The sequence below is a fragment of the Eschrichtius robustus genome, chromosome 1 (genome assembly GCF_028021215.1).
Source record: "Eschrichtius robustus isolate mEscRob2 chromosome 1, mEscRob2.pri, whole genome shotgun sequence".
Classification (NCBI taxonomy): Eukaryota; Metazoa; Chordata; class Mammalia; order Artiodactyla; family Eschrichtiidae; genus Eschrichtius; species Eschrichtius robustus.
The window spans coordinates 34,176,019-34,192,433 of record NC_090824.1 but is presented as its reverse complement, the minus strand read 5'-3'; the positions used below and the strand labels follow the sequence as shown (position 1 = coordinate 34,192,433).

General features: G+C 38.5%; 1 protein-coding gene across 4 annotated transcripts in view; it reads left to right on the top strand.

Annotated features, from left to right (window-relative positions):
- Nucleotides 1-16,415, top strand: part of RAD51B (RAD51 paralog B) — a 701,477-nt gene that overhangs the window by 3,010 nt on the left and 682,052 nt on the right. For all 4 annotated transcript variants that reach the window (XR_011074042.1, XR_011074043.1, XM_068543727.1 and 1 more), the window contains exons 2-4: nucleotides 64-189; nucleotides 4,099-4,212; nucleotides 8,308-8,424. Coding sequence is in view for 2 of the 4 variants with exons in the window: in XM_068543727.1 (XP_068399828.1) it covers nucleotides 106-189; nucleotides 4,099-4,212; nucleotides 8,308-8,424 (315 nt within the window). In the remaining 2 variants the exon portion in view is untranslated. The remainder of the gene's footprint in view (nucleotides 1-63; nucleotides 190-4,098; nucleotides 4,213-8,307; nucleotides 8,425-16,415) is intronic.

Here is a 16,415-nt window from a genome sequence, read left to right as displayed (position 1 = left end):
GGATTTTTTATTTTGTAGAGTGTTTTCGATAGCCCATCTACTGTTGCTTATGCTATTTTCCAGCTTTTTTTCAAGGTTCTTCTTTATCTTGCTGCATCTGAAGCCATGGGTAGCAAGAAACTAAGACGAGTGGGTTTATCACAAGAGCTGTGTGACCGTCTGAACAGACATCAGATTGTTACCTGTCAGGTAAAATTTATTTAATTTTTTTCAGTGAGAAACTTCAAGTACAAATTAATCTTTTCTTTTTTCTTAGATTTTTTCTTTTGATGTGGACCATTTCCAAAGTCTTTATTGAATTTGTTACAACATTGCTTCTGCTTTATGTCTTGGCCTCTTGGCCATGAGGCATATGGGATCCTAGCTCCCTGACCAGGGATCGAACCCGCACCCCCTGTAGTGGAAGGTGAAGTCCTAACTACTGGACTGCCAGGGAAGTCCCACAGATTAATCTTGTGTACCTAAATAACTCCTTTTTTTTTTTTTTTAAAGACACCAATTGTACTTGAACATTTGTTACTTTTTAAAAAAAATTTATTTATTTATTTATTTATTTATTTTTTGCTGTGTTGGGTCTTCATTTCTGTGCGAGGGCTTTCTCCAGTTGTGGCAGGCGGGGGCCACTCTTCATCGTGCTGCGCGGGCCTCTCACTATTGTGGCCTCTCTTATTGCGGGGCACAGGCTCCAGACGCGCAGGCTCAGTAGTTGTGGCTCACGGGCCTAGTTGCTCCGCGGCATGTGGGATCTTCCCAGACCAGGGCTCGAACCCGTGTCCCCTGCATCGGCAGGCAGACTCTCAACCACTGCGCCACCAGGGAAGCCCCCATGTGTCTTTTTGAATTATGGTTTTCTCTGGGTATATGCCCAGTAGTGGGATTGCTGGGTCATATGGTAATGCTGTTTTTAGTTTGTTAAGGAACCTCCACACTGTTCTCCGTAGTGGCTGTATCAATTTACATTCCCACCAACAGTGCAAAAGAGTTCCCTTTTCTCCACACCCTCTCCAGCATTTGTTGTTTGTAGATTTTCTGATGATGCCCATTCTAATTGGTGTGAGGTGATACCTCATTGTAGTTTTGATTTGCATTTCTCTAATAATTAGTGATGTTGAGCATTCTTTCATGTGTTTGTTGGCATTCTGTATATCTGCTTTGGAGAAATGTCTATTTAGGTCTTGTGTCCATTTTTGGAATGGGTTCTGTGCTTTTTTTGATATTGAGCTGCATGAGCTGCTTGTAAATTTTGGAGATTAATCCTTTGTCAGTTGCTTCATTTGCAAATATTTTCTCCCATTCTGAGGGTTGTCTTTTCGTCTTGTTTATGGTTTCCCTTGCTGTGCAAAAGCTTTTAAGTTTCATTAGGTCCCATTTGTTTATTTTTGTTTTTATTTCCATTTCTCTAGGAAGTGGGTCAAAAAGGATCTTGCTGTGATTTATGTCATATAGAGTGTTCTGCCTATGTTTTGCTCTAGGAGTTTTATAGTGTCTGGCCTTACATTTAGGTCTTTAATCCATTTTGAGTTTATTTTTGTGTATGGTGTTAGGAAGTGTTCTAATTTCATTCTTTTACATGTAGCTGTCCAGTTTTCCCAGCACCACTTATTGAAAAGGCTGTCTTTTCTCCATTGTATACTCTTGCCTCCTTTACCAAAAATAAGGTGACCATATGGGCGTGGGTTTATCTCTGGGCTTTCTATCCTGTTCCATTGATCTATATTTCTGTTTTTGTGCCAGTACCATTCTGTTGTGATTACTGTAGCTTTGTAGTATAGTCTGAAGTCCAGCAGCCTGATTCCTCCAGCTCCATTTTTCTTTCTCAAGATTGCTTCGGCTATTCGGGGTCTTTTGTGTTTCCATACAAATTGTGAAATTTTTTTGTTCTAGTTCTGTGAAAAATGCCATTGGTAGTTTGATAGGGATTGCATTGAGTCTGTAGAGTGCTTTGGGTAATATAGTCATTTTCACAATGTTGATTCTTCCAATCCAAGAACATGGTATATCTCTCCATCTGTTTGTATCATCTTTAATTTCTTTCATCAGTGTCTTATAGTTTTCTGCATACAGGTCTTTTGTCTCCTTAGATAGGTTTATTCCTAGGTATTTTATTCTTTTTGTTGCAATGGTAAATGGGAGTGTTTCCTTAATTTCTCATTCAGATTTTTCATCATTAGTGTATAGGAATGCAAGAGATTTCTGTGCATTAATTTTGTATCCTGCTACTTTACCAAATTCATTGATTAGCTCTAGTAGTTTTCTGGTGGCATCTTTAGGATTCTCTATGTATAGTGTCATATTGTCTGCAAACAGTGACAGCTTTACTTCTTCTTTTCCGATTTAGATTCCTTTGATTTCTTTTTCTTCTCTGATTGCTGTGGCTAAAACTTCCAAAACTATGTTGAATAATAGTGGTGAGAGTGGACAACCTTTTGTTGTTCCTGATCTTAGTGGAAATGGTTTCAGTTTTTCACCACTGAGAACAATGTTGGCTATGGGTTTGTCATATATGGCCTTTATTATGTTGACGTAAGTTCCCTCCATGCCTACTTTCTGGAGAGTTTTTATTGTAAATGGGTGTTGAATTTTGTTGAAAGCTTTTTCTGCATCTATTGAGGTGATCATATGGTTTTCCTCCTTCAGTTTGTTAATATGGTGTATCACATTGATTGATTTGCGTATATTGATGAATCCTTGCATCCCTGGGATAAACCCCACTTGATCATGGTGTATGATCCTTTTAATGTGCTGTTGGATCCTGTTTGCTAGTATTTTGTTGAGAATTTTTGCATCTATGTTTATCAGTGATATTGGCCTGTAGTTTTCTTTCTTTGTGACATCTTTGTCTGGTTTTGGTATCAGGGTGTTGGCGGCCTCGTAGAGTGAGTTTGGGAGTGTTCCTCCCTCTGCTATATTTTGGAAGCGTTTGAGAAGCAGAGCTGTTAGCTCTTCTCTAAATGATTGATAGAATTCACCTGTGAAGCCGTCTGTTCCTGAGGTTTTGTTTGTTGGAAGATTTTTAATCACAGTCTCAATTTCAGTGCTTGTTATTGGTCTGTTTATATTTTCTGTTTCTTCCTGGTTCAGTCTCAGAAGGTTGTGCTTTTCTAAGAATTTGCCCATTTCTTCCAGGTTGTCCATTTTTTGGGCATATAGTTGCTTGTAGTAATCTCTCATGATCCTTTGTATTTCTGCAGTGTCAGTTGTTACTTCTCCTTTTTCATTTCTAATTTCTATGGTTTGAGTCTTCTCCCTTTTTTTTCTTGATGAGTCTGGCTAATGGTTTATCAATTTTGTTTTTCTTCTCAAAGAACCATCTTTTAGTTTTATTGATCTTTGCTATTGTTTCCTTTATTTCTTTTTCATTTATATCTGATCTGATCTTTATGACTTCTTTCCTTCTGCTGACTTTAGGGTTTTTTTGTTCTTCTTTCTCTAATTGCTTTAGGTGTAAGGTTAGGTTGTTTATTTGAGATTTTTCTTGTTTCTTGAGGTAGCATTGTATTGCTATAAACTTCCCTCTTAGAACTTCTTTTGCTGCATCCCATAGGTTTTGGGTCATCGTGTTTTCATCGTCATTTGAAGAAACTCATTTCAGCCTGACTCTTTCTGGTCATCTGTTTGTGCCCAAACTCTTTCAGGCACAAGGGCAGCGCCAGCATACACCTGAGTTGGATTCTGCTGCTATGTATTGTTACTTGGTGTGTCCTCTGGTATATTCCAAGGTGGATAATTAGAGGATAAGATTATATCATCATATCTTTTAGTTAAGGGCTATTTAGGGGCAAAATACTATAAGAAACATATAAATCTTTGATCTATAATAAATTTTGTTTTTGTTTTTTTTTTAAATCCTTTTGGATTTATTTGGCTGTGCCGGGTCTTAGTTGTGGCATGTGGGATCTAGTTCCCTGACCAGGGATTGAACCCAGGCCCCCTGCATTGGGAGCGTGGAGTCTTAACCACTGGACCACCAGCGAAGTCCCTGATCTACAATAAATTCTGCTTTATTTACACATGGATAGTGTCAGTTGAAAGTTTCCTTTTAATTCCAGTATCTTTGTTGCACATATATATTTAAAATATTTTCTTTATGTTTTTTAGGACTTTCTATGTCTTTCCCCACTGGAGCTTATGAAGATGACTGGCCTCAGTTATCAAGGTGTCCATGAACTTTTGTGTGTGGTCAGCAGGGCCTGTGCCCCACAGATGCAAACGGTATGTATATATTTTAGAATTATGATTTGATTTTTATTTTGAAATGATTCTGTATCTTGTTTAAAATCTTTTGGGCGATGAGGCAAAAGCAAAAATAGAGATGAGCACCTCAAAAATACCAACCCTCACAGCATAGAGTTAGTCCTCTAATGAGAATATATGTAAGAAATTTATGTAGTTTATAATCTCATGGGAGACAGTTCCTAGTTATGGGAATGAGAGGGTAATAGGATTTTTTTTTCTCTGTAGCTGGTAGTGATATTTCAAAAGGTCATCTTTCTCTTTTGTTTGTTTGGGTAGAACTTGTGAACCTCATGGTTAAAGTATAATATACTATTAATTTTAGAATGCTCCTGTCTCTGTAATACTAACTTTTATCATCATTACTTACTGTGCATCATAAAGTACACCTGTTGGACTTATACTCTCTTACTGATTGAATGAATAATACTTGAAAACTTATCCTCACTCCCGAGAAGAGGTAAAGTGTTTTGTAATAAGCCCTCATCAGGTTGTACTATTATTTCATACTTTCTGTTTCATGACTTTTAACTTTTCAAAATGTAGGTTTAGTGCATGGTAGAAAATATCTTGTTTTCCCAGAATAAGAGTTGCCTAAAAGTCTGTCCGGTGTTTTGCAAATGTATTTGTTTATGTGGGTTGTAAATTACTTACCTTACTACCTTATATTGAAATTTGGTAACCACCAAGCAATAAAGTAGGGTCTAACTCTGTGAAGGAGGAAGGAAGGAATATTTGTGTCATTTGCAACTTTGAAAACAATGAACAAATTGAGGATTTTCTTTTGTTCAGATTTAGCTCTTATCTAAGGAAAATACATTAAAGGCAAAATAGTCAGAAGGAGAATTAGAATTGGAGTTAGAGATGGGCAGTAGTCTTAGCTTTGTCATTGATCTGGTATCTTTGAACAGCTCACTTTGTTTTATGGGAGAAGTGAGAGAGTTAAAATAGTATCTTATGATTCTGTGACGAGGCTCAAGTTAACTTGTCACTGTTTTGAAGGTTGTAAATCACCAAGAGAACATTATGGTTTGACATCTGTCATTCTATTTGGTCAATATCTATGGCATATTCCTAGTTAGATAATCAAGTAAGAGATTGTGGGTAGGAATTTCACTTTTAGTCTCCACTTCCATCACCACTTTCCGCTACAATGTCACTACCATTCCAAATGCCAGTTCAAAGAGCCATCTTTCTCCTTCGTTGTAGATTACTCTTGTAAAATTCTTTAGATTTGAATCCTGTCTTAAATATTGGCTTAGCCTTAGTTCATTCCCTCACAAAGCTTTTTTTGTTAATTTATTTATTCAGTCATTTATTCATTCAACCAATATTTATCGAGTGCCAGCCACGGATCTGTCAGGTACTGGGGATATTATAGTGAAGATGACTGATAAAGTTCCTGCCCTCATGTAGCTTACAGTCTAGTAGGAACAGTCAGACAGTAAACAAATAATTATATAAATGATTAGTTAATTGTAGTAATGACAAGTCCTATCAAAGAAAAGTACAAAGAGCTTAGAAACTGAATAACAGGGACATTACTTAGTTTAGGGGTCCTTAGGAAGGGCTCCCTCAAGGAAGTGATACTTCAGCTAAAACCTGAAGGATGAATAGGAGAGAGATGGACAAAGGAGTTGGGAAGGGAGGGAGCAGGGTAGAGTTTGCAGGCACTGTGACTGGGAAATGCAAAGCCCCTGAGAAGAGCAGGAGAATGGTGCTTGTATGGTAAGAAAGTCAGGCCAGTGTGAATGAACGTAGCGGCAAGGAAGAGAGTGGCAAGAGATGAAGCTGGAGAAGCAAGCAGGGGTCAGGTCACTGGGGCCTGCAGACCACGTTAAGGATTTTGGACTTTATTCTGAAAGCAGTGACAAATCTTCAAAGGGAGTAATCCAATACGTGTTTTTAAAAACTCAGTCTTTAAACATAGACAAGTGATTGAAAAGGAACAAGAAAATATTTGTGAAGACTAGTTAGGTATCTATGACTGTATTACAGACAGATTGTGACATGGACTATTAGTGTGGTACTGATGCTGACGGTATAATGTCAGTTATCGTGAGAGATACTTAGGAGGTAGAATGAATAGGATTCGGTGATGATTTGGCTGTGGGTGGTGGTGAGGTACAGGAAAGTGTCAGAGATGATTCCTTGACTTTGCTTTGAAAGATTGGGTGGTACCGTTTCCTGAGATGAGGAATATTGGAAGAGGATCAGGTTTGAGGGAGGCAGATCATGAATTCGTCAGTACCTGTCGAATTTTTGGTGCTTGTGAAACATTGAGTAGAGATGCGAAGTAGGCAGTTAAATATGTGGACTTTGAGCTTGAAGGAGGGGTCTGCACTAGAAGCGTGCATTGGGGAGTCATTGGTGTGAACATGGTAGTCAAAGCCGTGAAAATGGGTGAGAGATTGCCTACAAGGTATGTACAGTAAGAATGTAAGTGTGCCCAAGACCAAGTCCCGAATCCAGCCAACATTTCAAGATCAGATTAGATAACAATGAATCTAAGAAGCAGCCTCCAAAGTAGAAGAAAACTGGTGGTGTGTCATATCGCAGTGTCCCTCTTTGTCTCACTTATGTACACACTATTATTTCTGAAGTCTTGTTCTGTTAGTTCATTTTAGTAGCTTTTTGAGTCACGAGATCTATTATTCTAGTAATTACATTTACAGTTGCAAAGGAAGTACTTTAATGTTAACAGATTGGGCTGCCTTTACATGTCTGTAAAGTGTCCCCATGCCCACCTATGTTGCCTGATAGACTGTAGGCAATATTTAGGTATTTCTAAATCAGATGAAAGGCACACGCCTTTACTGTAGCTTTTCTAGTAATTTTATGTGCGTGAATGTAGCCTTTAAAAAACTCTGTGGCAATCCATGGTTTAACTGATCTAAGAACTCAGTAGGTGAGATTAGACAAGAGTGGGCACATTTATGGCTCATAAGTATTAATATACTGGTCTTCCTACGTCCTCATAGGAGCAGAAGAGCCTTGGATTTGAGACCTAGACTTATTCAATTGTAAACTTTAGGTGGGTAGAAACTAGGTCTGTTTGGGTTACCACTGTATTCCCAGAGCTTATCATAGTATATGGCATGCAGTTGGCAATTAATTCATATTTTTTGAATGAATGGAGGAATGAAAGATTTCAGTTCTGTGGCTTGACTTCAGTTTTGGGCAACTTAATATAATAGTAGTAATTTTTAATGTTAGAGATTGCAGAGAGGCAAGTGTTCTTACACATTGCTGGTGGGTATGTAATCATGTTAACCACATCTGCAAAGACCCTTTTTCCAAATAAGGTAATATTCACAGGTTCCAAAGATTTGATGTGGCTGTCTTTTGGGAGGCCATTTCTTAGTCTACCCCATCCACCTTCAAGCTGTTCTTCGCAAAGCAACCTTGGTTTGAAATGGTAGCTTGGCCGTGTCACTCCCTGTTGCTCTCAGCCTACACGCCACACTTCAGCAACGCTCTTCCTGATTCGGCCCCTGCTTATTTCTCCAGCCTCATTGCTTGCCACACCACGACCTCGCGCCTTCTTTCAGCCGTTCTAAATTAACTCTTTTTGTTTTTTGTAGTTTTTGTGAGTTTCCATTTCCTTTCTTTCTTGCTTCTTGACCTTTCTTCGTACATTCTTGTCTCTTTGGCAGGAACATGCACGTTCCCTTTGCCTGTCTAACAGTCATTTCAGGTTTTAGCTCAGCCGTCCAGATCTCCCTTGAAGCCTTCCTATATCACAAAATCCAGATCAGGTATACTCTCTCCAGGTCTCCACTTGCCCTATCACAGTATCTCTTATTTAAGTGTATTGTAATTGCTTAGTTTCTAGTCCTAACTTCATAGTCCCTAGTTGGCTATAAGTACTTTGGGGCAGGGGCTCTGTCTTTTATATCACAGCCCCCAAATCTAGCACAGTCCCAGCACAGAGTAAATAGCTGTTGAATAAATAAATAGTAGAGGGAAAAAAAGGGGATTGGGGTTCCAATTGCTAAAATTTGAGTTTGGAGTTGACTTATGTTTTTGAATAAATATGGAGGTTGAAAATAACTTAATCTCTTCTTTGTTCAGGCTTATGAGATAAAGACACAGAGGTCTGCTGCTCCATCACCAGCATTTTTATCTACAACCCTCTCTGCTTTAGATGAAGCCCTGCATGGTGGTGTAGCTTGTGGATCCCTCACAGAGGTAAAAAAGAAACTTTCCAAACCTTCTTCCATTGACTTAGAACCTTCAGAGCCAGGAGAAAAAGGTTAACTAAAAACATAAATTATTTTGGGAATATTCATCTAAATTAAATTATAAGTACCTCAAGGGCATGGTTCTCCACTCAGTCCCTAGTACAATACTAGTACAGTACATCAAAAGGAAGATGGTCCAAAAAATCCTTGCTGACTGACTGAAATCTGCTTGGGTTGCTGTTTCTTTGAATTAGAAAGTGATGAATATTATGAAATAATATGAAACAATTTGGAGGAATTAGAAAAGGATCACTACTTAGTGTATTAGGAAGGAAAATTTGAAATTTTATTAACATGCGGGCAAATTATAGTATTAAACTGAAGTGAGCTATTTTTACTTCCTGTTAAAGATAAAATTTGGTTCTAGGAAGTAATAGGTCATTGTATTAGTTATATATTGTTGCATAACAAATTACCCCCAAACTAAGTGGCTTAAACAACAATAAACATTGATTTCCGTTTCTTTGGGAGTGGCTTAGCTCAGTGATGTTGGCGAAGGATGCGAGGGGGCAGCTTGGTGCTGGTTGTTGGCGGGAGGTCACAGTTCCTCCCCAGAGGCCTCTCCACAGGTTGCTTGAGTCTCCTCATGGCACGATGTCTGACTCCCTCAGGCAAGATGGAAATGGCTATTCCTTTGATGATTTAGCTTTGGAAGTTATACACCGTCACTTCTGCCACTTTCTCTTCTTTAGAAGTGGGTAATTAAGTCCAGCCCACATTCAGGGAAAGGGAAATTAGACTCTACCTTTTGAAAGAAGTGTCAAGAATTTGAGGGTATTTTAAAACCACAACAGTTCTTTTCCTTGAAAACTGCATTCATGTGCTTACTGGTCCTCGTGTGGTGACTCCATAGACTATGTTTACCAGTACACTCCTGAGGGACTTCTTGTCTGAGAGTTCTAGAGGAATAGATGCTTGAAACAAACTTTTAGCAAGAGTAGACGCTTATATTCTGATAGGCATAAATTTAACTGTAGATATTTTCCCTTGAAAATAGGGAACCTGTTTTAGATAGCATACATTATTTTATTTCCGGTCTTCCAAGCAAGAAAGATTTTTTTTTATAAAGTTTTTTTTTTTTAAGTTTTTAATTTATTTTATTTTTGGCTGTATTGGGTCTTCGTTGCTGCGTGCAGGCTTTTCTCTGGTTGTGGTGAACGGGGGCTACTCTTCGTTGCAGTGCGTGGGCTTCTCATTGTGGTGGCTTCTCTTGTTGTGGAGTACAGGCTCTAGGCATGCGGGCTTCAGTAGTTGTGGCACACGGGCTCAGTAGTTGTGGCTCACGGACTCAGCAGTTGTGGCTCGTGGGCTCTAGAGCGCAGGCGCAGTAGTTGTGGCACATGGGCTTAGTTGCTCTGCAGCATATGGGATCTTCCCGGACCAGGGCTCGAACCCGTGTCCCCTGCATTTGCAGGCGGATTCTTAACCACTGTGCCACCAGGGAAACCCACCAAGAAAGATTTTAAAATGTGTGTGTGCTATGCCTAGTAGATGCCTATTGGATAGTAGGTAAATGAATGAATAAGTGAATTAACCTTTAATAGAAATTAGAATGTGCTGTTGCAGGGCACTGCCACCAGATGGTGCCAGAATCCTATCTTACATAATCTTTTTGTGATCTAGTTGGACCTTTGCTGAAATAGGTTTATTTTTAAAAAAAAGAAAGAGGCTTTATAGTAATTGTGAGCCACAGTTATAAACTTACTTATTTAAATAGCAAAACTTCGGGAAGATTAACCAACAAATACTTTTTTATTTTTTAAGTTTTGGAATAGTTTTCAATACTTTTTCATGCAGCTTTTATCAATTCTTTCTGAATCCAAGAGATAGTTACAAGCCATTAGATGTTTTTTCATCATCTGATTGGCTGACATGGAATATAAATACCCTGATTGCTTATTAGAGGCAAGTTCTCTACTTTCTGTTTCAGCTACAGGTCGCCTCTGCAATCTTTTTGGGATTTTTCAGCTGAGAACAGGGAGTATTTGTTGACCTTGTATTAAAAACAAAAACTTAATATCTATCTTATGTATACAAGATTAAATACATCCTGCATGTGTAAGTTATGAACATTTATGAGCCTGTGACCCAATATAAAACGCAGAACAATACTAAAATCATTGAAACCAACTGTGGGCTCCTCCCTGATCCCATCTTTGGCCTTCTGTTGGGAGGTAACTTGGATCCTGAATCTCCACCATTGCTATACTATTTTTTAAAAATTGAACTATAGTTGATTTACAATATTATATTAGTGTCAGGTGTACAGCATAGTGATTCTACTATTGCTATACTTTTTTTCCCCAATGGTTACCAATACCTATAGTTTTCCTTTATCACCCATATACATAGGAAATGTAGCATTTTATTTAGTTTTGCTTATTTTTGAGCTCTATTACACCATATATTGGTGATTAAATCATATCTCTTCTATGAATTGATTTTTCCACTTAATATTATTTTCTAAGATTTATCCATGTTGCAAGTAGCAAGAGTATAATTCACTTTCACTGCTGTGTCATACTCCATTTTGAAAATATGGCCACAGTTTATTTATCCCTTCTCCTGTGAGTGAACATTTGGGTTGTTTCCAAATATTAGCAGTTTGCTGCTAATATAAACAAGTCCTGTAAAAACTGTTGTACATGTCTCCTGGATCACATGTACAGGTATTTCTCTAGGGCAGAGATTGGCAAACTACTGCCCAGTGGTCAAATCCGGCCAGCTGCCTGTTTTTTATAAATAAAGTTTTATTGTAACACAACTATGTTCATTTGTTTACATTTTGTCTGTGGCTGTTTTTGAGATACAAGGCAGAGTTGCGTTAGTTATGACCGACCTCATGGTTTGCAAAGCCTAAAATATTTACTAGCTGGCTCCTGTCTAGGGTATCTGCCTTGCAGTGATTTGCTGGTTATTATAGAATATGCACATAGGTAACTTTGCAAAATCAGGACAAATTGTTCTCCAGAGTGGTTATGCCTGTTTACATTCCTATGAGCAAAGTGCACGAATACCTCTTGCTCCATGTCTTCTTGCCTTGGTATTACCTGATTTCTCAGTTTCTGCCCATCTTTGTGACCTTAGTTTTCATTTTCCTGATTACTAATGAGCTGGAATATCTTTTTATAAATCATTCGGATATTTAAAAAAATTATTTTATTTTATTTTATTTTTTTATACAGCAGGTTGTTATTAGTTACCTATTTTATACATATCAGTGTATACATGTCAATCGCAATCTCCCAATTCATCACACCCCCACCCCCACCCCCCCCGCCGCATTCCCCCCTTGGTGTCCATACGTTTGTTCTGTACATCTGTGTCGCAATTTCTGCCTTGCAAACCAGTTCATCTGTACCATTTTTCTAGGCTCCACATATATGCATTAATATACAATATTTGTTTTTCTCGTTCTGACTTACTTCACTCTGCATGACAGTCTCTAGATCCATCCACGTCTCTACAAATGACCCAATTTTGTTCCTTTTTATGGCTGAGTAATATTCCATTGTATATATGTACCACATCTTCTTTATCCACTCGTCTCCTGATGGGGATTTAGGTTGCTTCCATGACCTGGCTATTGTAAATAGTGCTGCAATGAACATTGGGGTGCATGTGTCTTTTTGAATTATGGTTTTCTCTGGGTATATGCCCAGTAGTGGGATTGCTGGGTCATATGGTAATTCTATATTTAGTTTTTTAGGGAACCTCCATACTGTTCTCCATAGTGGCTGTATCATTTTACATTTCCACCAACAGTGCAAGAGGGTTCCCTTTTCACCACACCCTCTCCAGCATTTGTTGTTTGTAGATTTTCTGATGATGCCCATTCTAACTGGTATGAGGTGATACCTCATTGTAGTTTTGATTTGCATTTCTCTAATGATTAGTGATGTTGAGCAGCTTTTCATATGCTTCCTGGCCATCTGTATGTCTTCTTTGGAGAAATGTCTGTTTAGATCTTCTGCCCATTTTTGGATTGGGTTGTTTGTTTTTTTAATATTGAGCTGCATGAGCTGTTTATATACTTTGGCGATTAATCCTTTGTCCGTTGATTAGTTTGCAAATATTTTCTCCCACTCTGAGGGTTGTCTTTTTGTCTTCTTTGTAGTTTCCTTTGCTTTGCAAAAGCTTTTAAGTTTCATTAGATCCCATTTGTTTATTTTTGTTTTTATTTCCATTACTCTAGGCCATGGATAAAAAAAGATCTTGCTGTGATTTATGTCAAAGAGTGTTCTTCCTATGTTTTCCTCTAAGAGTTTTATAGCGTCTGGTCTTACATTTAGGTCTCGAATCCATTTTGAGTTTATTTTTGTGTATGGTGTTAGGGAGTGTTCTAATTTCATTCTTTTACAGGTAGCTGTCCAGTTTTCCCAGCACCACTTATTGAAGAGACTGTCTCTTCTCCATTGTATATCCTTGCCTCCTTTGTCATAGATTAGTTGACCATAGGTACGTGGGTTTATCTCTGGGCTTTCTATCCTGTTACATTGATCTGTATTTCTGTTTTTGCACCAGTACCATGTTGTCTTGCTTCCTGTAGCTTTGTAGTATAGTCTGAAGTCAGGGAGTCTGATTCCTCCAGCTCCGTTTTTTTCCCTCAAGACTGCTTTGGCTATTCGGGGGTCTTTTGTGTCTCCATACAAGTTTATAGATTTTTTGTTCTAGTTCTGTAAAAAATGCCACTGGTAATTTGATAGGGATTGCATTGAATCTGTAGATTGCTTTGGGTAGTAAAGTCATTTTCACAAGTTTGATTCTTCCAACCCAAGAACATGGTGTATCTCTCCATCTGTTTGTGTCATCTTTGATTTCTTTCATCAGTGTCTTATAGTTTTCTGAGTATGGGTCTTTTGCCTCCTTAGGTAGGTATATTCCTAGGTATTTTATTCTTTTTGTTGCAATGGTAAATGGGAGTGTTTCCTTAATTTCTCTTTCTGATCTTTCGTTGTTAGTGTATAGGAATGCAAGAGATTTCTGTGCATTACTTCTGTATCCTGCAACTTTACCAGATGCATTGATTAGCTCTAGTAGTTTTCTGGTGGCATCTTTAGGATTCTCTATATATAGTATCATGTCATCTGCAAACAGTGACAGTTTTACTTCTTCTTTTCCAATTTGTATTCCTATTGTTTCTTTTTCTTCTCTGATTGCCGTGTCTAGGACTTCCAAAACTATGTTGAATAATAGTGGTGAGAGTGGACATCCTTGTCTTGTTCCTGATCTTAGAGGAAATGCTTCCAGTTTTTCACCATTGAGAATGATGTTTGCTGTGGGTTTGTTGTATATGGTCTTTATTATGTTGAAGTAGGTTCCCTCTATGCCCACTTTCTGGAGAGTTTTTATCATAAATGGGTGTTGAATTTTGTCAAAAGCTTTTTCTGCATCTATTGAGATGATCATATGGTTTTTATTCTTCAATTTGCTGATTTGGTGTATCACATTGATTGATTTGCAAATATTGAAGAATCCTTACATCCCTGGGATAAATCCCACTTGGTCATGGTGTATGATCCTTTTAATATGTTGTTGGATTCTGTTTGCTAGTATTTTGTTGAGGATTTTTGCATCTATATTCATCAGTGATATTGGTCTGTAATTTTCTTTTTTTTGTAGTATCTTTGTCTGGTTTTGGTATCAGGGTGATGGTGGTCTCATAAAATGAGTTTGGGAGTGTTCCTTCCTCTGCAAGTTTTTGGAAGAGTTTGAGAAGGATGGGTGTTAGCTCTTCTCTAAATGTTTGATAGAATTCACCTGTGAAGCCATCTGGTCCTGCACTTTGTTTGTTGGAAAATTTTTAATCACAGTTTCAATTTCATTACTTGTGATTGGTCTGTTCATATTTTCTATTTCTTCCTGGTTCAGTCTTGGAAGGTTATAGCTTCCTAAGAATTTGTCCATTTCTTCCAGGTTGTCCATTTTATTGGCATAGAGTTGCTTGTAGTAGTCTCTTAGGATGCTTTGTATTTCTGCGGTGTCTGTTGTAACTTCTCCTTTTTCATTTCTAATTTTATTGATTTGAGTCCTCTCTGTCTTTCTCTTGATGAATCTGGCTAATGGTTTATCAATTTTGTTTATCTTCTCAAAGAACCAGCTTTTCGTTTTATTGATCTTTGCTATTGTTTTCTTTGTTTCTATTTCATTTATTTCTGCTGTGATCTTTATGATTTCTTTCCTTTTACTAACTTTCGGTTTTGTTTGTTCTTCTTTCTCTAGTTCCTTTAGGTGTAAGGTTAGATCGTTTATTTGAGATTTTTCTTGTTTCTTGAGGTAGGCTTGTATAGCTATAAACTTCCCTCTTAGAACTGCTTTTGCTGCATCCCATAGGTTTTGGATCGTTGTGTTTTTATTTTCATTTGTCTCTACGTATTTTTTGATTTCCTCTTTGATTTCCTCAGTGAACTCTTGGTTATTTAGTAACGTATTGTTTATCCTCTGTGTATTTGTGATTTTTATGTTTTTTCCCCTGTAATTGATTTCTAATCTCATAGTTTTGTGGTCGGAAAAGATGCTTGATGTGATTTCAGTTTTCTTAAATTTACCAAGGCTTGATTTGTGACCGAAGATGTGATCAGTCCTGGAGAATGTTCTGTGTGCACTTGAGATGAAAGTGTAATCTGCTGTTTTTGGATAGAATGTCCTATAAATATCAATTAAACCAAAGGCCTGAACCAAGATGGTGGAGTAGAAGGATGTGCTCTCACTCCCTCTTGTGAGAACACCAGAATCACAACTAGCTGCTGGACAATCATCGACAGGAAGACACTGGAACTCACCAAAAAAGATACCCCACATCCAAAGACAAAGGAGAAGCCAAAATGAGACAGTAGGAGGGGTGCAATCACAGCAAAATCAAATCCCATAACTGCTGGGTGGGTGACTCATAGACTGGAGAACACTTATACCACAGAAGTCCACTCACTGGAGTGAAGGTTCTGAGCCACATGTCAGGCTTCCCAACCTGGGTGTCTGGCAATGGGAGGAGGAATTCCTAGAGAATCAGACTTTGAAGGCTAGTGGGATTTGATTGCAGGACTTCGACAGGACTGGGGGAAACAGATACTCCACTCTTGGAGGGCACACACAGAGTAGTGTGTGCATCGGGACCAAGGTGAAGGAGCAGTGAACCCAGGGGAGACTGAACCAGACTTAACTGCTAGTGTTGGAGGGTTTCCTGCAGAGGCCGGGGGCGGCTGTTGCTCACCGTGGGGACAAGGACACTGGCAGCAGAAGTTCTGGGAAGTCCTCCTTGGCGTGAGCCCTCCCAGAATCTGCCATTAGCCCCACCAAAGAGCCCAGTTAGGCTCCAGTGTTGGGTTGCCTCAGGCCAAGCAACCAACAGGTGGGGAACCCAGCCCCACCCATCAGCAGTCAAGTGGATTAAAGTTTTACTGAGCTCTGCCCACCAGAGCAACAAACAGCTCTACCCACCACCAGTCCCTCCCAACAGGAAACCTGCACAAGCCTCTTAGATAGCCTCATCCACCAGAGGGCAGACAGCAGAAGCAAGAAGAACTACAATCCTGTAACCTGTGGAACAAAAACCACATTCACAGAAAGATAGACAAGATGAAAAGGCAGAGGGCTATGTACCAGATGAAGGAACAAGATAAAAACCCCAGAAAAACAACTAAATGAAGTGGAGATAGGCAACCTTCCAGAGAAAGAATTAAGAATAATGATAGTGAAGACGATCCAGGACCTCGGAAAAAGAATGGAGGCAAAGATCAAGAAGATGCAAAAAATGTTTAACAAACACCTAGAAGAATTAAAGAACAAACAAACAAAGATGAAGAATACAGTAACTGAAATGAAAACTACACTAGAAGGAATCAATAGCAGAATAACTGAGGCAGAAGAACGGATAAGTGACCTGGAAGACGAATGGTGGAATTTACTGCTGCAGAACAGAATAAAGAAAAAACAATGAAA